The 23,000-nt window shown below is 38.6% G+C and overlaps 2 protein-coding genes across 11 annotated transcripts; one reads left to right on the forward strand and one right to left on the reverse strand.

The window, feature by feature from the left end:
* Positions 1-5,162: 5,162 nt before the first annotated feature.
* LOC109960755 (bromodomain-containing protein 3-like) lies at positions 5,163-12,305 on the reverse strand. Of its 6 annotated transcripts, none has more exons than XM_020601084.1 (11): positions 12,095-12,305; positions 10,778-11,074; positions 9,845-9,982; positions 9,625-9,760; positions 8,476-8,507; positions 8,070-8,375; positions 7,841-7,969; positions 7,546-7,728; positions 6,945-7,090; positions 6,580-6,854; positions 5,163-6,443 (listed from the first exon to the last, which is right to left on the reverse strand). In XM_020601084.1, exons 2-11 carry the CDS (start codon positions 10,970-10,972, stop codon positions 6,349-6,351), a joined length of 1,635 nt encoding a protein of 544 aa, XP_020456740.1. In that variant the 5' UTR covers positions 10,973-11,074; positions 12,095-12,305; the 3' UTR covers positions 5,163-6,348. The 6 variants fall into 6 exon arrangements, with proteins under 6 accessions (XP_020456740.1, XP_020456742.1, XP_020456743.1 ...); XM_020601086.1 differs by having other exon boundaries at positions 10,778-11,118; XM_020601087.1 differs by having other exon boundaries at positions 8,070-8,372; positions 11,976-12,305.
* On the forward strand, positions 11,660-18,674 carry wdr5 (WD repeat domain 5). Of its 5 annotated transcripts, XM_020601091.1 has the most exons (15): positions 12,728-12,851; positions 13,130-13,201; positions 13,498-13,607; positions 13,846-13,954; positions 14,111-14,184; positions 14,417-14,506; positions 14,777-14,866; positions 15,012-15,095; positions 15,183-15,238; positions 16,225-16,271; positions 16,533-16,608; positions 16,798-16,831; positions 16,987-17,061; positions 17,189-17,276; positions 17,552-18,674. In XM_020601091.1, the coding sequence occupies exons 3-15, from the start codon at positions 13,530-13,532 to the stop codon at positions 17,650-17,652; spliced, it is 1,002 nt and encodes a 333-aa protein (XP_020456747.1). In that variant the 5' UTR covers positions 12,728-12,851; positions 13,130-13,201; positions 13,498-13,529; the 3' UTR covers positions 17,653-18,674. The 5 variants fall into 5 exon arrangements, with proteins under 5 accessions (XP_020456749.1, XP_020456748.1, XP_020456745.1 ...); XM_020601093.1 differs by lacking the exons at positions 12,728-12,851; positions 13,130-13,201 and adding an exon at positions 11,660-11,818; XM_020601092.1 differs by lacking the exons at positions 12,728-12,851; positions 13,130-13,201 and adding an exon at positions 11,660-11,780.
* Positions 18,675-23,000: the final 4,326 nt, after the last annotated feature.

The raw sequence follows: 23,000 nt of genomic DNA on the forward strand, positions 1-23,000 counted from the left end.
GTGTTTACATTTATCCGGTTAACTTTGTTATGCGCCTTTACGCACGCCTAAAACAGCGTTACGCGTGTAGACATCTTCGCTTTTCTGGGATTTGTGCCTCCTTTCCGTTCATGTCCTCTCCCCCGCTTCCCTTTCTCACGGAGATGTTTAGCGGTCTCTGTTCCCGACCCGAGCTTTACAAATCCGAGGCGATAAGCGTCCAGACTTCAGGCTCGGTGCTGACCCGGAAGCTGAATGAGGTCGCATGTGCTGGTTATCTTGTGCAACGGCAAAACTTAGAGAGTCCAGACTTTGTTAAAGTACTCCAAGAATGTGTCAGGGAAGATTTTTAACTGAGAGTTGTGAACGCGCCCTCTGAAGGATGAGGCGCAAACTGCACGAACAATTGACACAAGGGGATTAAAGGTACACTCCAAACAAAAAACACAATGAAACTCGTTGTCTTCCTTAACTGCAGTGTGATGTATCCATAATGATGTTTCCCTGCGATGCTATAAGGTTTGAATGTGTTAAAGTGGTAAACACCGGGCTACATTTGTTAAAACTCAGCAATGGCATGCTTTCCAAACACTGTGAAGCTTCTGCACAGAATTTAACAGTTGTCAAGCAGACTTTGGTAGAAAGTAGCCAATAGTTTTCAGTGAATCTCCTCACAGTGGTAAAGATTATTGTGAGTATGTACATGACACTGATTTAGGTTTTTTTTTTTTGTTAAAGGGACACTCCACGCATTTTAAATGTTGAAATCTGTTCATTAGCAAGGCTGAGTACTATTAGGCATGTGAAAGCAGTTGTATAATGTGATGTAGAACTCCAGAGTTTGGTTAAGTAAGAAAAAATAACCTTCATTGCATTGCACATTACTATTATAATCATAAAAAAACCACAACACCAGGGCTGGAAATGTTCTCCATATTCTGACACTGAAAATGTGATTGGCTTGTTGTAGTTTGTCCCATGTTTCATTGTTTTGTTTTTTTTAATGCCATAAAGTCTGTTCCAAACTGAGTCCATGAAGTTTCAGACACATGACCCATAAAATAGTTCTTTTTCTCAAAGGGCATTTTTTTACATGTCACCGTAGGAAAAGCAGAGGTGTACATAATAAAATTAATGATGGTTAAATTCCATTTTCCATTCCATTTAACTGCTTCACTATTGTGCACACTGTCATGGCTGTGACACTTCAATAGAACAGAGTCATCATTAATGTTATGAGTAACACCTGTGCTTCTCCTCTTGCAACAAATTAAAATGTCTGCTGTGAAAAAGGCCTGTTATCTTTTAATACAGCTGGCAGCCTTAGGATATTTTCCACAACAACTGGAGTTCACACAACTGTAATCTGTGCTGTAATCAATATGAATATTGATATGATAGAATTAGTAGGCGTAATGCTGTTCAGATACTTTGGGTTTTATTTTGTTGACTTTAATTTGAAACTTCCGCTGCTCCTTTTCCATTTCTTTCTCCTCTGGCTTACATTTGTGTCAGACCCTGTTAATAATTAAATTGTCCAATTAATCACATCATTGTCACTAACATCAATATGCCACCTGTTCCTTGTTAAACCCTCTCTGTCATGACTCATTACTTTTTCAACTCAGTCATCATGGATCACGTTTGGCTGATATATCTCCAGGCGTTAAATAGAACTGTGCAGCAAAGTGTGATTTTTCTGGTCCTTTTTCGTATCTGAAAGATTATTTTTGTAAGCAGACTGCAAAGCATGAAGACCATGTAGAAGTGGACACATTCAAATCACCTAAATGCAGAGGTGAGCTTATATACAGGCTTAAATATCTTTCTCAGTAACTGTGACTGACTACAGTTACATTTATTTTGCCACTTAATTACAGTACCTAGTTACATATAAGTAGTTATTCCCCAACACTGACTGTACGTTACCCTTGGGATTCTCAACAGCCATTGTTCCTCAGACAATTCAGGGTCTTTCACAACCAGGTAGAAAAGAAGAATCTCATTTGTTACAGGAATATGGAAAGACATAGGATACTGGACCATGACCTGCATAGACAACTTACAGGCAAAAACCCAGCTGGTCTTTAAGGCTTAGTTAGAACCATTCAAAATGCCTGAAGGTGGCTTGAGCATTTTGTTTTGGTTCTAGAGTGAGTCCTTCCCATATAGTTTCACACGTACTCATTATTGTGGACAGCACCATAGATAGCTTTCACTGTGACTGTAAATATGGTCAGCCTGTTGAAGAGCTGACAGTGCATCACCCGACTGACCACAGGCCCTTGGGCCACAGGGTTAGATTACATCACATATCAGCAGACCAAACATCATCATGGCATCACCTGGAGATCAGCTGCTGCTGGACACCAGGATAAGGCCCAAAAGTACTTACCATGCTTACCTATAGACCATATACAGTACATGCAGCCTGTGAACACTGCAGTGGTCTTGAAGCCACTTCTGAGTGAGGGTCCTATACTTTGAGTGTTCCTGACCTTCAAGAGGTATGGAAACTTGACTTACTCTTACCGTGAAGCTATGTCTGAGCATTATTTGTTTGAGATTATACCAGATCTGGACTTTTTAATGGTTAAGTAAAATCCCCCCTAACTCTACCAAAGCTCTGGAATCTTACGGCGTATAAAAATAGGTTGTGTGGATGTCTGTTGATAATGTTCTTTGCACAATTCATACTGCGATGTACAAATGGTCTTTGAGCTTGGTCGATTGAGCCATGAGATCACTTAACCTTTTAAAGACCTTTTGAACAGTGCCATCAGCCTAAAATGTGCCTTATAAATCTTTAAGCAGGCCTTTTCCCGAGGGGAAGTGTGTTCCAGAGCAAAAAAAAAAAAAAATGTGACTATAAAGGTCATTAGCTGAAAGTTTGAGGCTAGAGCGTTACTTGTCAATATCTTCACATCTGAGGAGACATTGGCAGCAGTACCAGATTGTAAGTTTACTGATTCTTGTTCACTGATGGCAATATGTGTAAACGGTGTACAGTTTGAGAAACTTGTTAAAAAAAAGTGCATCAGTACTCTGCAAATTCTGTCTAGACAGATAAGTGATGGTCTGGAAACCTTAAGTATACGCTGCTGGAATATCCTGTTATGGCTTTATCTTTAGTTCCTCTATTCATTTTACTGAAAAATCAACAGATATCACTGAAGGAAAACATTAACACGAGCAACTGTTGGACATCTGTGGGCTAAATGGTAAAAGCAGCGGTAGCCTAAAGGTTAGAGAACCAGAACTGTCTGGTCGGCTGCTGATTTTTCTGGTGACAGTGGACTCGGTCAGTTACAGGTCCTGGCCATGAACAGCTACCATCAGTGTGCCCTTGTGCAAGACTTGTAAGCACCAGTTAATCCAGTTCAATGTTAAGCTTATGGTCCCAGGCAGCTCCCAGAAGTGAATACTATATAATGTATGTGAATGTGATGCAGTGCAGGTCTGCAAAGTAGCATGTTCAGCAATTTTGCTTCCTGGATAAGTAATGTTATTAAAATAGACTAATAAGGACTATATATTTTGATACAAATTGAGCTTACTGTACTAAAAAAGTTGTTCTAACTTTATTGAGATCAGTGGTATTATTAGCTAAATTGCATCTAAGGCTCTTGATATGTCACATTAGCATAAATCGTTTAGTGAGCTGAAGTGCAAGCATGTGCAGTTCATTCTACAAAGCTTGATTCAAATTGACATTTTGTAACCACATTCATGGAGTAATATTATTTTGCCAATATTTTCCTCCAAGGTGGTGAAAAGAAAATGAAAACCGGTGATCCATTAATCAAAGCACACCCAGTCTCTTATATGATATGTCTGGGGAGTCAGGTGCTTAGATTCATGCACTCTGAGCGATGGCTATAAGTGGCAGAAATGACTACTTGTCATTGAAGTTGTGGGAATGATCAATCATGCCCCAAGGTTTGGGGGGTGGCATGTTCCATGTGGCATGATGGGAATGCAAGGCACAAAGAGCACGTCTCCCAGCAACATGCAGAGTGCAAGAACAGCAAGCTGGGCTGGCAGGAAGAAAGTATAAATGATGAATGGCCCCACACTGTGCAAGTACTTGGATCCCTCCTCCTCCTCTCCCCTAGCATCGATACACCATTTCAACATGTTGAACCACATATGTATGCTTAATTCTGGTTTATGAAGAGGGACTGCATTACATTTAGGAACTTTTATGGCATTTTCTCTTATTGAGAAGTGTTGCATTTCTCTTATAAGAAGTCTTATTAAGTGTAAGAGAAGGAAATAATACAGAATAAATACAATAAATGTTGGTTACCTAAACAATTCAAACCACAGCTTTTCATAAGTATAAAAGGTAAAATCAGCAAAATGAACCTAAAACAAAGCTTAAGCTGGTGCACGATGGCCATCTTCTGTTTGATTACTGAACTGCAGGTAGTGTTGAGCCATAGATATCCAGCTTGAGTTGATTCCCTTATCTTCTCTCTGCCAATATGAGGCACTGCTTCTGACTGGCTTGTCATATAAACCTCCCAGACTACACATTTCTAATGCTTCTAGCCCATGTTGAAAGAAGCTAAGCACTGAAAGCAGACAAGAGTGCAAGCTTGTGGAGGCATTAGCAGCTCTGGGCAGGTTCCATTTTCTGCAGAGCAGGTCACAGACCAGTTGAAACTGGAATAAACAAAGGATTTTACACAAATTTAAAAAATTTTATTAGGAAAAAAAATGCTCCAAATGTTATTGCTACAAATAATCAAAATGTTCTGTGAAAACTATGCACAAAAAAAAAAAAACAATATAAAACTATGCATGTGGAGGAAAATATATGCACTTGAATATTTCCTGAAGCTACTGTGCATACAGTCATGATCAGTTACGCATCACAAAAAATAAACAAAAACAAAAACTGAGGGAAAGACCCTCCATGGGTGGAACTTGTTTAAATATAAACATAAACATCTGCCACAGCTGCTTTTAGAAATGAGTCAGGTTATATTAACAGCAACAAATAGTTAAAAGTCAATAATTAAACCTTACATAATAGCATAGATGGCCTTCATTGTTCTTTGCATATTGTGGTTCATTTACCACAAATGACATTTCTGCTGTCTGAACAGTTTCTGAACAGGATGCTCACTTTGGATAACTTCCCTCAAGTTTCTGCAAACAAAATCAAAACACTATACCCTTCTGAAAATATTCAATAAAAAGTAACTTACAGTAAAAATGACTGCACTTTCCAACACTGATCTGGCCCTTTACAAAGGTTACTGTTCAACCGTTTTATTATTTTGCTGTAACAACTGATGGAACAATAACTATAGATGGCACTGAAAAAAATGTGAAATTCAACTTAATTTACTTCTGGAGAGAATGAAATTCAACAGGACAAAACATCTGTAAATCTAACGCTTAAAAGTCAAACATTAATTGTTTCAAGAAGCTAAACAGTGACTATTTTATGGAAGCTAATGGCTTAGTTAATATATTAAACAAGCCCATGTAGGCAAGTATGATGCAGATCCAGCTCAGGACTGGAGGTAATGAACTAATCAGAAGTAATGAAATCCATTCTTAGTTAATAACACAAATGAAATGACACTCCTATGTCCACCTATATTTCTTACATGAAAAAAGAAAACTAAGTGAAAGTGATTAAAAGCATTTTATATGTAGAAAAAAAAAATATAAATGCTGTAATAAAACTTTGGGAGATAAACACCTCCATTTCACACACCAGCTCCTAAAAGCTTCATCACAATATCCTGTTCTGCACAAACACTGCCTCTGACAACATGTGTTCTTTGACTTCACCTGTAATACACCTGACAGTGGAGTATTTAAGTGAAGTGCACATCCAGACTTGAAACCAATCCTGCCTAGTCTCTCTCCATGTTCTAATTTTTCAAATAAAAATACCAAAGGCATATTGCCCACTGTATAGCAGATATCCAAGTTGCAGTCTCTCATATGCAAGACAACCTACTGCTAAATGCTCGTACTTAACAGCTGCTATCAAGAGACGTCTAGTGAAACAACTGGTGTTTAGAAGAACAGAAGAGCATTATTAAGATGCAGGGGGAAACGGTCTATATTGTAATTAAACAGTGTGGACAAAATGACAGAAAGAGGACAGTGACTGAAACTCAGATGTTATGAAATATGCCCCAGCCGTGCGCCATCCAGCTGTTCTGTGGATTTATATAGTGTGATGACAAACAGCAGTGATGGATACTGTGATTTATAAAGAGACAAAAGTGAGAAGAGAGTTTTCTATATAATAAAACATAAATAGAAAAATAAGCAGGCCATTTATTAAAAATAAACTATTTTGCCCACAAAAGAGATAAATAGAAACTAAGTTGTCATGAGTTAGTTTTCTGAACTGGAGTCAGTGGAGCTGCTGGAGGCAGAGTCTGAAGAACTGCTGCTGCAGGGATGGTGAGACGTAGCTTGACTGCTTTTCTCTGGATGAAGGCAAGTAAAGAAACCATCATCACCAATGAAATGCAACAGATGATAATAGTATTCAACTTCTTTGGGTTCTTAGCACCTTGACATCAAGTAGTTCAAAGGAAGGTAACAGAAAGGCTTTGCACTTACTTTGAAATTTCTTAAACTGCTTCTGCAGACAAGATTTCACATACTTCTCCAGCTCACGCAGCGTGGACGGCTTCAGTATCTCAAAGTCAATCTCAAACTCGTATGGGTTGGTGCTGCACATTGAGGGTTCTCGTGACTGAATGATGTCCACCACGTGGCCCAGCTTCACGCCAGGTAACCGGTTAATGTCCAGGCTCAGCTGGTGCTTCTCATCATAAGTCATCACCAGAGATTCATCATCTGAATCCCAGTCTTTGCTTCCCTTCCATGGCTTCCTACAATTCAAGACATAGTAGTCAAAGGTCTTTTTGGGGGATAGGTACTATGAATAAAGCGTTTCACTTGCTCTCTGTAAAACATTATACCTGGAGCTAGAACTCGAGGCACATTTAGAATTCATACTGGCTTTACTTTGCCTGCTCTCCTCTTTCTTGTCCTTCTCTTTCTTCTTCTTTGGCTTCATTACAGGGACTTCAGAGAGTGCAGCAAGCTGTTCATGAACTGCTTTAAGCTGGGAAGCAAAGTGCCACATAGCAACATTACAATCCCAATGAGACAGCACTAGGAAATCAGCTAGCAAGCATGAGGGGATGCAAGTGTAAGAATGTCTCACTGAAGATATGCTAGGTTAAGCCCAGCTCAGCAAATGATTTTATCAGTCAGTAATATCACCTCCAAATAACTGATGATTGATTTCTTGTGCATAATTTGTTGGCCATGTGATCCCATTGTTATATGTTCCAGTGACATATTAAAAATAAGTAAACAAGCCAGATGTGGAATGTGTGCACAAGAAACATTAACTCATGTGGAATTAAATAACATTGTGTTTAACAGCATACGTAAGGGCTTTACTGGTAGCGTAAGCCAAGCCACTTGCAAAGAAACTTCACATCATTAAACAGGTCAAATGATTCATCAGAAAAGAGGTGTAACAAAGGTTGATGTCCATGTGTCTGAACCCACCTGTTCTTGCAACTCGGCAAGCTGGGTGGCACGCTCCTCTGCCGAGTTGGATTTGTCAGAACCGGAGGAGCCGTCATCACTTAGCCCACTGAAACATGAACTTTTAGAGGACATCGCACTCGCTGGGGAAATCATCTCCACAGGCTCATCTGGCATCTTTGCAAACATCTTCTCAAACACTCCCTGAAGCAAACATACACAAAATGAAGAAGAATCAAGTCACATGGGAAGCTGAGCATTAAAGGAAAAGTGAATGCATTGTACAATCTTTAAGTACCAATCATTCAAAACACACCTGAAGCTTTCTGGCCATGGAGACAACAAAGTGATTTGGAGGGTGGTATTTGTAGCAGTTAGAAAAAATCAATCTAACATCTGCAGCAAAACCTTGTACATCCAGGTACTCGCCCCCATCCATCTTTTTCTGGAAATTAAAACTCAAGCTTAGCAAAGACATCAAAAATAGGTGAACAACTACCAGAACACATTTATGTGCTTAAATATAATATCTACACTGTACATACTTTGACAGTGCTGAGATCCATAGGATATTTGACGACGTCATGGTAATTGAGAAGGTGCAGAGCTTCAGCGTCGACAGGCTCGTAAAAAGGCCAGGCGTAGGCTGAGTGTTTATTAGACAGCATCTCCTTCAGGATACAGCTGCAGTACTTGAGCTGTTCACTTAGTCCGCACTGTTCAGTTTCTTCAAAGTTGCTCTTACAAGCTTGTTCTGTGCTTTCCTGTCTCCTTTTCTGTTGTGATAAAGTGCTTGTGACCGCTGAGGACAAAACAGTGGTTGCATCTTCCTTCCTTTTCAGCCCTTTCTTCTTCATCGTCACAAAACATAACACAATAAGGTAAAAAAAAAAAAATCCTCATGCTCTCAGGTTTTAAAATAACATGAGTGTCTCACAAATTTTAACTCACTTTTGTGGGTGTCGTAGTTCCACCTTGTCCAGCTACATACATGTTGTGAAAGGATAAAGAAATAGATATTTTATTATACACAGCAATATTATTTACATTTTCTAAACTGCAGCATTTTGGGCAAAAGAAAGAGATATTTAACTGCCACTTGCTGTTTGTTAATACAGCTTTGTGCTGCACTGTGCAGATTTTCCCCCTCTGATTTATGAAACCATACACAGAGATCAGTTTACAATTTACGTTAACAGCCATATACATTTCCAAATGCACTATAATTTAGGTGGAATGAGAATAAGAGATTGCAAATTTTAACTGCAGTAGAAGACTTACAGAGAAGAGAAAAAATACAGTCTGGGGTCCTGAGCAGTAGCATTTCAAACAGAAAGAAAAAAGCAGAGCGGCAGAGGGTCACCAAATAAATACAAACAGAACCACAATGTTTTGCGCACCTATACACACACACACACACACACACACACTTTTAAAGGCAGCTGTCTTTGTATAACCTTTCAATTTTTGTTAAACAAGATTACAGGATCAGATGGCAATAAATCTGAGAGTACAGCGTGTGGTTTCCTGCTCAGACAATCACATACACACAGTTCTGAAAGTGTTTCAGTGAATTAGCCATTACCTGAATTGATTAACTGAAACAAAAAATGACTTGTTTGAGGTTTATATCAATTAACATGCAGACCTTTGCCTTGTTTGTATCTTTCGTCTAATTAATTAGCAGCTTCGGACAGCAGCACAGAACTACCTGGACTTGGCATCAGTAACTGAATTTAAGGCTGTTGTAAACTCACCGAAACTCATTTTTAAGTCTTCATATGTAATGTAATTAATTGTAGCACTGTGTGCGTTTTAATGGCCATCTGCTGATTGTACTACAACACTTAGTTTGGAAAAAATATGTTTTTGTATAATTCTGGTGAATTATTGGGGAAAAAAATTAAGTAATTTCATTGTTAGACAGTAGTGTCATCAAGATCACTCATCATTATGGACAGGCTCGAAACCCCATCAAAATGAATTATTTTGCATGTAGGAAGCAGCATTAGGCAAGAGAAGCAGAGGAAGCTGATGAGTGAACAGGTGCATCTTCAGTGTTCAGACCAAATCGCATACAACTACATAGTACTTCATTACCTGATGTGCTACCTTTTTTGCCCCTCCCTTTGGCTGCAGTACGCAAAAGCTCCACTTCATTCTGAGGCATCTGGGCAACTTTTTGCAAGAAAAGCTTTTCTAAGGCGAGGGCCATCAACACTATGTCATCTGTAGGCTAGAAGACAGATGAAAACCTATGAGGATTTCATGTCTGTGATGCTAACCAGCATGATGCATTTCCAATCAAGGGGCTCCTCACCTTGTTATAAATGTAGCAGTTGGTCAACATAGTGTTGATGTCTTCCAAGCATTCACTTGCACTCCAGTAGTAGTTGTTTTCTAGTCGTTTCTTGATCGTACCCAAGTCCATGGGAGATTTTACTATCGTATGATAATCCTGATTAAAAACAAGAGTCAATGTGTCAGATGAATATGGTCTTTTGTTTTTTGTTTCTGTGCCACATAGACATCTGCCAAACTTTGACTGATGAAGAAGAGACTGTTATTGCATAATCCTTGGAGTCAACAAGCAAATTATAATTTCACACTTCCTGGATCATTCCATCCTTTTTCAATTTTGGCCTTATTTATAGTTTTGGCCATCATTCCTACAGGTCAAAAACATGTATCTCTATACTCATTGTGTTATGTTTTTTTAAGTGGGGCATGTGTGACAATTAGGAGTCAACCACAACCACGGGAGAAAATAAAAAAGAGCAGTGAACAAAAAGAATAACAAAATGAGAGGAAATTTGAAGATTTCAAAGCAGTTTTGCTCTCATGAAAGAGGAAAATGGATGCTTTTCCATGATGCAACACAAACACACACAGACAGTTACACATTGTGGGATGGTGTAAAAACCATTCATCTACAGTGGTTCAGGTATCCAAATCCTGTATGTAACTATAATTGTAAACATACACACCAGCCTTTAAAAGAGATGTTTATCCCAAATGCAGTGGGTATAAAGATTGTATCTCAAAGACAAAAGGCAGCAGATATGGGTTTATTTTATGATTAATTTCTTGTGTTTCTGACATGCAAACATCAGGTTATGTGGGTACCTAAAACAAATCACATTTCTGCTTTTGTTTTAATAAACAAATTAATCATTACAGGAACTAATAATCAAACACTACACACTGAAAGCAGCTTTCAAAGTTTCACATCACACATATGCAAAGTACTCACTGGGAGCCCAAGAGCGACTGCATCCACAGGATGGTAAAAAGGCCAGGCGAACTGGTGCCGCCACAGGGACTTGATCACTACATTCTGCATAAACTGCAGCTGGTTGGTCCTCCGGCCCGGTTTGTCAGGATTGGTCACCTCGGGGGGTGGAGGATTCACAAGCTGAGGAGGGTCTGAGTCCATGTCTGTTAACATGATGGTCTTCTGAAAATTATGTAGCGGGTGTCTCAGCTCATCAAAGGCTCTGAAGTAACATCAGCCCACTTCATCCATAGTTGTCATACCACACACTTTGACCTAGTGACATAAAGGATTATGACAGTGTGCTTCTCATGGTCCAACTGAAAGATACACAAAAAACAATGTTGTCTAATGCAACTGTGGTCAATTTACTTTGAGACTTTAGCTTTGACATAGCTGCCATCAGACTCCTAAACAGCTGCCTCAGGATATACCTCATATAATTCCATCTGTACTGTTTACATACTCATTTTGCACATGCACAATTTCACACTCACTGTTGAGTATTTACACTCCACAGCTCCCAAGTAGCATACATTCTCTCTGCATTATATTTCACTTGTATTATGCAGCATTCACGTGGACGGCAAAGTAAGAATTTCATTGTACAGGGTAACACGTTTCCTAACTGTGCATATGACAAATAAACACTTTTGACATTTATTTCATAAACTATTTTGACCTCTTTGCACACTTTTTTTTTTTTTTTGCAAATTTACTAAAAACCAAAAACTGAAGCTTCTCGTTTACACAAGTATTCAGACCCTTTGCTGTAGCACACCAAAGTGTGGTCAGTTGCATCGTGCTTTTTAATTTTACTTGAGATGTTTCTCAACTACAACCTGACTGGAATCCAGTGTGGCACACTAAACCGGACGTAGTTGAGAAAGGCACATATATAATGTCCAATATTTCACAAAACACATCTAGACAAAATACAAGCCATGACGTTCACGGAGCACGGTGTGGAAACACTGGGGAGGTAAGGTGAGGTCGAGGATATCAACCATCTTTAAAGCTGTGAGTGCTACAGCCAACGCTGTTGTTAGCTTAAATTAAGGTGGTGTCATCAATCCATACTCACAAGAAGTTATTATAAATACGGAATACTCGTTAGCATGACATTAATTAAGTTCTACACTGCTTGCTTAAAGTTTGCTTGTTGCAGCTAACTTACCTTACAACTAGCGTTAGCTGTTTTCTGAAATAAACTGAAGGCAACTATGCTCTTGATTCGCAGGGCATGTCGGGAAAGTCACCAGTCACACAAAGCAAAATACTTGAAGTTTTACTAACTCATTTTCCTTATGAAGGCACAGGTTTGGGGACTGCTTTACTTCAGAGAGAGCTAAATCCAGTACAGAAGCCGAACAAAAAAGTCCAGTTATCACCCCACATTGTAGCGCTACAACTCCTTTGAAACTGAAAACGTTGTTTCTTGCTAAAAACAAGCCCGTTCCGAAGACGTACTCTCCTCAATCGTCATCATCATTGGCGGGAGGTTTACCCAAATAGAAAATGGATACCGCCACCTACTGTGCCGGGGCGTATGAACGCCAACAAAACAATTTTCAGCAGGGCTAAAATAACAAAGATTTTCTTATAAAATGATGCTTTATTTTCTTTTAAGGCATAAAGTATAACATAGTATACCATACAATGTATGCAACATATAGGTAACATCTATAAATAAACATCACTTATTTCATGTAGTTAGTAATAAAATATATTTGGTGCAGAGACCACACTTATTTCTAGTCAATCCCGTGTTTATGCCAATACACAGAGGCGCTTGGTTAATAACACATTAAAACAATACAAATAGTTTTGTGTTTCACCCTTATTGTCCCTCATTTGTTTCCGTTCCTTCTGAACATACACGCTTGCGCAAAGAAGCACCACCATCCCCGCTTCTCCTCGCAGGTAAGTATCCAAGATCAAGCCACTCGATTTTTTTACACCCTCCCTGACCATCTGAATAAGTATACGTGCATTTCTTTCACCGATCTTTAAGATGAGTAACAATCTGACCGTGAACCTGCATTAAATCCCCGTAAGTATCGTCTTGTGTTCCCTCGTTGTTTGAATGAGGGGCTCCACCGTGGCAATTCAGCACATTTGTCACTGTTCAATGAATTTACGTTTAAACATTGTTACGTGATCATACTGCCTGTAGCTGTCGAATAAAACTGTTTGATTTGAAACCGAATTTGTATCTCTCTGTGTTGGGCTCCAAAAACTACACAGTTTAATGACGTTAACGTTACAGTAACGTTATGATTGAGTTAGAGGTGAACTTGTCAGCGTTTAACGTTACTCTCTTTGTTTCAGATTTCTCTTTTCTTATGTAGCGTTGCGGCATTTAAACCCACGCTACTATAAATTAACATAAACTCGCCTTATGTGAGTATATTAAATGTTTCTATGTAGTCTCTTTAGCTATCATAAGTTGACCTAATAAAGCACTTTAATGTTAGCTAGCTGGCATAACTGTTAACGTTACAGCTAAAGCAGAAAGCAGCCACATAGATCAAATCATTATTTTAAGAACCCTGTCCTGTGCCAGTCTATGCCATTACAGTATTTGCTGAGAATTGCTGTCATTTCCAATGGTTGCATAACTAAGGAATGTGACCGTACTTACTAGTTTATAAGCAATTTCTTAACTTATTTCTATATCTGTTTCGTCTGTGTTTCAGGATTGTGCACAATAGATGGTAGTTTCCTCATCATGGCAACAGAAGATAAGAAACCAGAGACTGATACAAAACCCCCAGTTGTACCATCAGCATCTGCCAGTCAAAGCAAGGTTTGGGTTTAGCAAATAATTTTATGCAGCTTCCCACTTTATTGCAACTGCAGCACCATACTATTAGGTTATCTATGGTAATTATAGGCAGGGGTAGGAAATGTCCAGAGGTGGGACTTTGGAAAACTATTGTTTTTTTTTTCTTTTCTTTGTTGTCATTTTTATCTAAATAGATGTTTGCACGTGTGTCACACATAAGGGGAGATGTTTAAATGTCACGTTTTGTTTTTATTTACAGTCTGCACCCGCCAAACCAAACTACAGCCTGAAATTCACATTAGCAGGCCACACTAAGGCCGTCTCCTCCATCAAATTCAGTCCCAGTGGAGAATGGCTCGCTAGCTCATGTGAGTTCTCTCATGTTCCTTTTAAAACGTGGTCCATTGTAATTCAGTTTTGAAGATAATGTGTTATTTACTTTTTAACTATTATACTATATTTTACTGTGGTGAACTTAGAGTTATAGCAAAACTCAGTGCATGTCTTTGTCTTTGTCTTTACAGCTGCTGATAAACTCATAAAAATTTGGGGAGCATATGATGGCAAGTTTGAGAAAACCATATCTGGACATAAACTTGTGAGTTATTACTCCTGCAAGGTTCTTCTTCTGTTGTTTTGATGGGATTGTGTGTGTCATTTCATTTATTATTTTTGATCCGTATTTTCATTTTTAAAACAATACTTTGGTTTAGCTTCATGCACGCACCCATAAGACACAAGCCATGGCTTCATTAGTTACTTTTCTTACACATGCTATTTTAATCAGCGCTTCCAGTATATGTTCTCAATTCTTACCCATGAATCTGCAGGGCATATCTGACGTGGCCTGGTCATCTGACTCCAACCTCCTGGTGTCTGCATCAGATGATAAAACTCTGAAGATCTGGGACGTCAGCTCTGTAAGACAGCAGATGAACTGAAATGACTGTGTATAATTGACTTAACAATATTGCTGAACTAAACGTGCACTACTAAAGATAAAGGGTAGAATGGCTTACATTTAATTTTAGGGGCTGTGGTTGGTGTAAAATGTTTATCACGAGTGAAGCTGCAGTTCCGCTGTGAATTAAGCGACAAGATCTCATGCTGGCTGTGCTGTGAATGAGAAGTCTTTTTTTTTAATGCCTCTTGCCAGTGAGTATGTGACTTTTTTTCTTTTCTTAATTCAGGGAAAATGCCTAAAAACTCTAAAAGGTCACAGCAACTACGTGTTCTGCTGCAACTTCAACCCCCAGTCTAATCTGATCGTGTCAGGATCAGTGAGTATTAAGCTTTTGGCACCAAACGAGCAGCAAATGGAGCCCAGATGTTACACCACTACTACAGGCTGCACTCTGAGCATCATAAGCCTGTCTCTGGCAAATGGGCAAACGCTGACAAGTGTTTGTGTTTTTTTGCTTCCAGTTTGATGAGAGTGTAAGGATATGGGACGTGAAGACCGGGAAATGTTTGAAAACTCTGCCAGCTCATTCGGACCCTGTCTCTGCTGTAAGTTTGTTGTTTTATTCTCCATGTTAGACGAGTCTCCTGGATTACCATGGTAACAGTAATGTGATGATCTGTCTTGGCACACAGGTTCATTTCAACAGGGATGGCTCCCTGATTGTGTCCAGTAGCTACGATGGCCTTTGGTGAGAACAAACCTTTTGTTACCTCTTTTTACATCAATTTCACAGCAGTCAAACAACTGACTGTAGAACGTAACAAAGTATATTTACTGAAGTACAGTACTTAAGTACAATTTTGAGGTATCTGTACTTGAGTATTTTCATTTTCTGTTACTTCACTGCTTATAGAGGAAAATATTGTACTTTTTACTGCACTATATTTATTTTATGACTTTAATTACTAGTTACTCCTTATAACCAGATTTATACAAAAACTACAGACCTCATTGATCTGTGATGGAAAATTCACAAGCTATGCAGCAGTAATTCAAATTAAGTGCATATAAGCCAGTTAAAACTAGCTCCCCCTTTACCAGCTGCTACATTAAATGTGATGTACACAATAATGCATCAATAATTATAATACAATAATATGATATACAGGAATGTGAAGCATGCCATTCTGCACAATGAGTGCTTTTACCTTTAGTACTTTAAGATTGTCTTGATGCTAATACTTTTGTGCTTTTCTTAATTAGCATTTTGAATGCTGGGCTTTTACTTGTAACACTGTTGTATTGCTACTTTTACTTAAGTAAAGGATCTGATTACTTCTTCCACCACTGGTTCTAAATGTACCTTAAAGGGACTGCAAGGTAACTGTGATTACTGAGAGAAACTAATTACAACTCTATCGGCATTATAAAAGATTCACTTAATCTGCTCACATTAGCCTGCTGCAGTCTGTTACTCTGCTGCTGGGACAGCGTTTTCAAAAATACAAGACCCTTTGACAAGAGTTGGCAACAAGAGTTTTTTTTCTATGTGCTGTAGTTTGCACGATGTTTTGACAATACCTAAAATGTGGAGGCTGATGTGGATGACTCTACTGCAGATAGCACATCCACATCCAGTCTCACAATTTGTGTTTATTCCTTGGGTTGTGTAACAATTAACTATGTTAATTCCTAATGAAATAATGTTGTTGTTTTTTTTTTTAACATTCACAGCCGAATCTGGGACACGGCCTCAGGGCAGTGTTTAAAGACACTCATAGGTAAGATCAGCCACTATTTCACATCTTCAATCCCCTTGACATTGTATTTTGTGTAGATTTTCTCCTCGTATCTATTTATTAGAAACATTATTATAAAATATTTATTTGTGTGTTGACTTGGTTGCACAAAATTGTGATTATTCCTTTGAGAACAGAGGCATAAAATATGTAGGTGAACACTTTCTGAAGACACCGTGTTAAGTATTGAGACATTTTTCATCCCTGTCTGCGTGCTGACGGTGCTCTTGTTGTGTTTGTTAGACGACGACAACCCTCCTGTGTCATTTGTGAAGTTTTCCCCCAACGGGAAATACATCCTGGCTGCTACACTGGATAAGTAAGTATTATCTACGGTAGAGTATTTGGGTCAGTATGGGTTCCTCCAGAGGTAGAACACTATAATAAGCTTTGCTCAGCTGCAGGTTTGTGTGCATGGGGTGTACATTGATTATTTATAAAAAAAAGGGGGTTTTACATAGTTTTGATGTTTAACAGATGTGCTGCTGTATTTCTGTGTATTTTTCAGCACGTTGAAGCTGTGGGACTACAGCAAAGGAAAAGTGAGCTCATTTTACAAACATTCATGAGTCAAATTTATAAACTGAGTTATTATATTTTATTATAGGATACAAAGAATGTGAATGAATCTTATGTTTCCAAGACAGTTTAATATATTTAGTGTGATTCAAACATCTTTGTTTTTCCTACATTTCAGTGCTTGAAAACATATACCGGCCATAAAAATGAGAAGTACTGCATTTTTGCAAATTTCTCTGTCACTGGTGGAAAGGTAAGAACTCTTGTTGCTATCTATGAGTGTATGTGTCTTTTAATGTAACTTTCAGGATTTCTTCTATTTGTTTGAGTTTGTTTTAGTAAGTTAAACTCACACCTAAATCTAAGCTGTTGTTTTGCAGTGGATCGTGTCGGGCTCGGAGGACAACATGGTTTATATCTGGAACCTGCAGACGAAAGAGATTGTGCAGAAACTCCAGGGCCACACAGGTACAGGACACACACTTGGTTTTGCGAAAATGCAGATTTGAATCAAACTAGGATTAAGATCAGTCATCTTTTTAGTAAAGTAATAACTTTTTTTTTTTTTATTCCACACTGCCTTGTTTAAAGAGAAAGCAGAATCATGCATCTGTTAACCTTAGAAAAGACGCGAGATTTTATTTTTAATGTATTTGTGACTGTGCCAATCTAATGTACTCTGGGTGCCATGTTTAGTGTTTAAGCAGTTTCAGTTTTGCTTCTCATCTTTTTTTTTCCCCCAGATGTCGTCATTTCAACTGCCTGCCACCCAACAGAGAACATCATCGCATCTGCAGCTTTAGAAAATGACAAAACCATCAAGCTTTGGAAAAGCGACTGCTAAGCCGTTTTGGATCTTTTCAGCCATTCACTTTTCTTTTAGGTTTCTTTTTTCCCTAGGTTTTGTCATAAGAAAAGAAGACTTTTTCTAACAGCTCCTGGATGCAGAGGGCTTTAAGGTAATGAAATTCAGCAAGGAGAACCAAATGACAACACACATCAGCCACATACAGTAAGAGCCGCATCAATTCTGCAGCGGACGCGTTCCCCTCGTCACACCTCAGATGGCCCATGTTAACAGACAAATGATTCCATCTGTCTGTTAACATGGGCCAGATCGACTGGTCTCATTAGGGAAATGGATCATTTCTTTATAACAGTGTTGTGGTGCTTCAGTATGTTCGACACTGCGTTAACCTTGATGTCAATGATTCATAGTAGCATTTCGGATCTTGTACAATAAATGTAATGCTTATTTGGCCTTTGTACATTCCTTTTGCTTTTTAATTTGCCTGTGTAATTGTGTAGTATTGACTAACTGGGTTCAAGTAGGTGACTGACATCGAGCTTGAGGTATCCGAGTACCCCTTTTTGTCTGTTATCATTCAAGTGGTGCCATTATTACTGTTCTAATTAAGCACTGTGTGCCATAACAAGGCATTTATACATTTTTATTATAAGGGTAACAAAGCTAAGCTGTTGCTTTTAGTGTGACAGTTGGGACATTTGTGAATTAAATCAAAAATGCCTCAAGAGAATGTCACAGTGTGGTCTAATTATTATTATTATTATTATTATTATTATTATTATTTATAGTTCATGGAATGAGCTGAGACCATTCCTTTAAAAAAACTCTCTCTTATTTTAACATTTTAAAACAGTGACCAAATGAAGTTTCTGTGTTTGAGTATTACTTTACCATGTATTGTGAACTGATTACTTTAGCTGTCTTTGTTTTTATGTTCACATTTGCTTGATTAGCTCATAGTTTGGCGCACAATGCCAGCAGCATGTGTTCACTGTAGTTAACCTGAATTTTGTGAAATATGTTTGCTTTGGACAGCTACAATCTGCAAGTTAATAAAACCAGCTTTTGTATGTTTCATGGTACTGAGTCGTGAGTGAACAGATCAGTGTTAATGTTCACAGGAATCTTTGACACTACGCTGAATCAGCTGCCATCAGTCACATTCACATTAAGTTTTTTAATAACACTTTGTCCATGAAAGAGAGAACATCAGAAAAACCCACATTGAACAGATGACATTCAATCTCTTTAAAAACAGACAAAATATAATGAAAGAAAACAATCCCATCTTGCAGCAACAGGTTGAAAATGGCAAAATAACGGCGACACGGTTACCAAGGTGCCAAAGCCAACTATTCCTCTCATTTTCAGTCTGAAAATGTACTCTTGCCTCATCAAATATGTTTTTCCACAACAAGAACAAGAGTCCACAGAGGAAAAGGAACAAATAAAGTACATAAGCAAGGGATAAAATTACCTTTGTACAAAAATAGATGTTTTCAATGTTTTTTTTTTTTTTTTTTTCACTTGAACATTTTACTGTCTATGCAACAAAGAAAGCAGTGATTGTGTCACAAGCTCAGCTTTTTCCTGATTACACTTTTTGCACATACAATTGCCAAGCAACACATACATTTAGGAGGGTTTAAAGTCTTAACCTTTTTTGTTTGTTTCTTTTTAAGCTTTCATAGTTTGTTGAGGTCCCATAAACTACAGAGAAGCTGGTTTTGTTGAGTTTAGAGCTGCTGGTTCATAATGATTAATTTTATAAAGGTAAGGTCAAAATGCAAAAATCCTCAGATATTTGTAGGAAAAAAACTGTAAAACTGTGTGGAGGAACACCTGGTGTCAAACAGTTTGGTCTGAAACACTTGTCTCCCTCTTTCAGTATTGGTACTCCTGAAGGAACTGCTCTGTCAATATACTGTATATTTATAAATATATACACATATACATATTAACAAAATATAGCTTTATGTGATAAAGCATTCATGTAGGTTATCATTCTCTGCAGATGATCATTTCTTTACCTAGTGTAAAGCCTTTCCTGCAGGGGAGTGAGCTCGCACATCGTCCACTTTATGGCTTATGACACCTGTCCTCACCAATAATAGTAAATTAAGAGGAGGAGACATCATCAGACTCAACAAAAACTGATTCACCCAGTTGAAAAACATGTAAGTGTTTAATATCTGATTTTCTTGATTAAAATCTGAATTCTGTTAAAAAAGAAGCCAGTAATTCGAACCTGATCTTACATAAATAGCTGAACAAGAGTAGAGTTTCTCTTTGCCAAAATGCTTAAGTTGAAAATTTAAGAGCACATTCAAAATTTCTTTTGTTTTAACACACAGATAAGTATAATTTTCCAGAGTATAAATACTGTAAACTGAGCCCAAGCTGGCAGTCAATACTATCACCTGAATAGTTTGTAATAAATCAGGCCAACGCACTGAAGCTAGTGAGTAATAACAAAACAAGCCAATAGGCTATACTGAAGTTATTGCTACTTTTTTCAGTTTTCTCAAGCAGACACTGAGGTTTTGTCTGATCCAGAGGAACACTGATAATAACAATGCTTTGAGAAAGTGCCATCTTTTCGTCTGATTAAAAATACTTGTAGTAAAATTCAAGTAATGTTGCAGCACTGCTTCTCTTCCACTAGAGGATGCTCACAGCTCATGAATCGCTGTGGCATCCCCTCGCTCACTCTCTCTTATCCAAACTGCTCTCTGAACTGAAGTGCACAGTATTGTGACCCTTCCGAGCTGGAATCTGCCTTTTTTCTTTATAAGGAAAACGATCACTGGACACATGGTGTCTTTGCTGGAGTCAGCGCCCCTATGGAGTCCTGATGGCGCCATCAGAATAACTAGAGATAATGATTATTAATTCATAAGTTTGCAAATTGGGGGTAAAAGCTGAAATTAACTAATCACTAATGGCAGGTCAGACAAATTAAAAGCTCCTGTCACTGCTCTGTGGGTTTGACTTACATTTTAAGTGACCTGCAAGTACAAGTACAAGACACTGCAAGTAAAAGCAGTTGTTTAAAAAAAAAACTCAGAAGGAAAATGTTAAAGTGGGAGACAAATTAATTGTGAGAATGTTAGGAACATGGAACACTAAAAAAAATAACAAAAGCCTATTTAAAAACAGAATTGTGATTCAAGTTTAAAATTCAATTATTTCTTTTTTTAAATAAGAAAACAGCACCTTTAATTGGCAAATTATCTTATGTTACAACATTTAGATAGTAATCTAATCTTTTAAATTTTACAATGTATTAAGTGTTTATAATTAAACTCTGAAATACAGATTACTGACATGGCATGCTGAAGACTCCATACCTTCAACTTAACTTTCTCAGTTTATCAAAGGATGATGAAAACACAGTGCTTAGGGGTTTTCTTTTTTTCCTGGTCCAGATAGTCAAGGTGCTTATGAAAAAGTGGTGGATATGCAAATAAAGAATGAAAAGCTTTATATAAGATGAATTTAATTCTGTTTTAGCTCTTTTCTTATGTTTTACTCTGCTATTATCTCCATGTCCTTAACTTCCGCTATTCTCCACTGTTCCACAAAATGTAATAAGTCAAGGCCAAATAAACCAGTGCAGAATGACTATCAAACATCTGAGCAGTGAGTGAAAATAACCTAAAAGACCTACTCCAGCCCAGGGAATTATTACAGTGGACCCTCACTTCACAAGCCGTACTTACTACGCACCCGCTCTGCAGTCAGTCTTTGGAAATGCACTTGATGCATAGTTTTGCAGCAGCTGCAGCATTTAGAGAAGAGGGAAAAAAAGCTGAATATGGGCATAAAGCACATTTATACATAACATGAAGATATTAAACATTTCACTCCGACTTGAATGACACTTGGTTGTCCAGAGAAGTGCAGAGAGCAAGTATGTGTGTGTCTCTGAGGAGGAATATAACGGGTGCATTCCTGACTGGGCATGGCCCAAATTCCACCTCAGAGGTCTAGTACATTAACATAAGCTCTCCATTTAGGAACCTGACTCCACTGTCATGAGGTTAAGTGCCAAGTAAACATATAATGGCTCTGCTGCAATGACACACACTTCTCCCTGTGTACTGTAAAAAGGTTAAAGAGAGGCAAGAACTGAAGATTTGAGGGATGGAAACAGAGGTAACTGTGCATTGCTGTTGTTAAAATGAAAATACTGTTTACGGTTGTAACTTTCTATACAGGTAGATATGAGGTGTTTTGAAGAGCTAGTTTTCCCTGTGTTCAGCAGATGGATTTCAGAGTGTGGAGGTGTAAATAGTGTGTTAAAATTCACATGAAATAAGAAATGGGGAGGATGAAGAAAGGACGAAAAGGAGCTCAGAGGCCCGCGAAACAATGATATTTCCCATCAGATGAGACTGTGCGCTCACTTTCCAGCCATCCAAGTTTGTTGTGATTATGTGCCAAGTTTTGATGGAGACCAAATGTTGAAATTAGGATGAGAAATGGTGTTCCTGCGCCTGCTAGTTGCCTTTCAGAGCCTCCTATGATGCTCATGTAGCATAAAGCTAATTTGAGGCTATTTACAGCATCCCGCATTCTCCTGTGTGTAGAGAGAACTGCACAGATTGTACATAACAAGCTCTCGCAACTCGGTCAATTAATACATTAACTGAAGAGCTGATTAGTCAGAAGATGTTGTCCTCCCCAATGTTGCACAGTGCTAACAGAGTAAGACATAGTTGTATTTGTTGGAACTGGACAGAGACCTGAGGTTTTTGAGCACTTGCAGTCTTGGTAATCCACCTCCGAGTTCTACTCCAGAAAGCACACACTTCAAAAACTGCTAGTGCAAGACCTGACTTGTTCAGCTGAGTCAGGCAGGAACAGAATGGTTCCTGTAAGCAGTCACATTTTTCCCCACCGTCGCTCCCTGAAGTAAGCTCAGTCCTGAAAGACAGAGATGGCTCAGGTCCTAGTCTAGACAGCCTGAGGCTCTCCGAGTCTGTGATTGTCCTGATCACAATGCTGAGTGTCTCGATATGACATCATCACCGTTTGTTTTGAATATACCTGCAAGCACAACTGTGGGTGTTAAAACCTGATCATCTCTGCTTTTTCTTGTCAAGCTGTAGGAACCATCCATCCATCCATCCATTTTCCTCCGCTTATCCAGGACCGGGTCGCGAGGGCAGCAGTCTAAGCAAAGATGCCCAGACTTCCCTCTCTCCAGACACTTCCTCCAGCTCCTCCAGGGGAATGCCAAGGCGTTCCCAGGCCAGCCGAGAGACATAGTCCCTCCAGCGTGTTCTGGGTCTTCCCTGGGGCCTCCTCCTGGTGGGACATGCCCGGAACACCTCCCTAGGAAGGCGCCCAGGAGGCATCTGAAACAGATGCCCGAGCCA

Source organism: Monopterus albus, unplaced genomic scaffold (assembly GCF_001952655.1).
Source record: "Monopterus albus unplaced genomic scaffold, M_albus_1.0 scaffold50.1, whole genome shotgun sequence".
In the NCBI taxonomy this organism is placed as follows: Eukaryota; Metazoa; Chordata; class Actinopteri; order Synbranchiformes; family Synbranchidae; genus Monopterus; species Monopterus albus.

Coding starts and splice junctions, on each gene's coding strand:
- wdr5 (XM_020601093.1), top strand. CDS start 13,530: ATGGCAACAGAAGATAAGAAACCAGAGACTGATACAAAACCCCCAGTT. Junction 13,608..13,845: donor CATCTGCCAGTCAAAGCAAG/GTTTGGGTTTAG, acceptor TTTTATTTACAG/TCTGCACCCGCCAAACCAAA. Junction 13,955..14,110: donor AGAATGGCTCGCTAGCTCAT/GTGAGTTCTCTC, acceptor TTGTCTTTACAG/CTGCTGATAAACTCATAAAA.
- LOC109960755 (XM_020601084.1), bottom strand. CDS start 10,972: ATGTTAACAGACATGGACTCAGACCCTCCTCAGCTTGTGAATCCTCCA. Junction 9,761..9,844: donor ACTGCTACATTTATAACAAG/GTGAGGAGCCCC, acceptor TCTGTCTTCTAG/CCTACAGATGACATAGTGTT. Junction 8,508..9,624: donor CAAAAAAGGTAGCACATCAG/GTAATGAAGTAC, acceptor ACATGTATGTAG/CTGGACAAGGTGGAACTACG.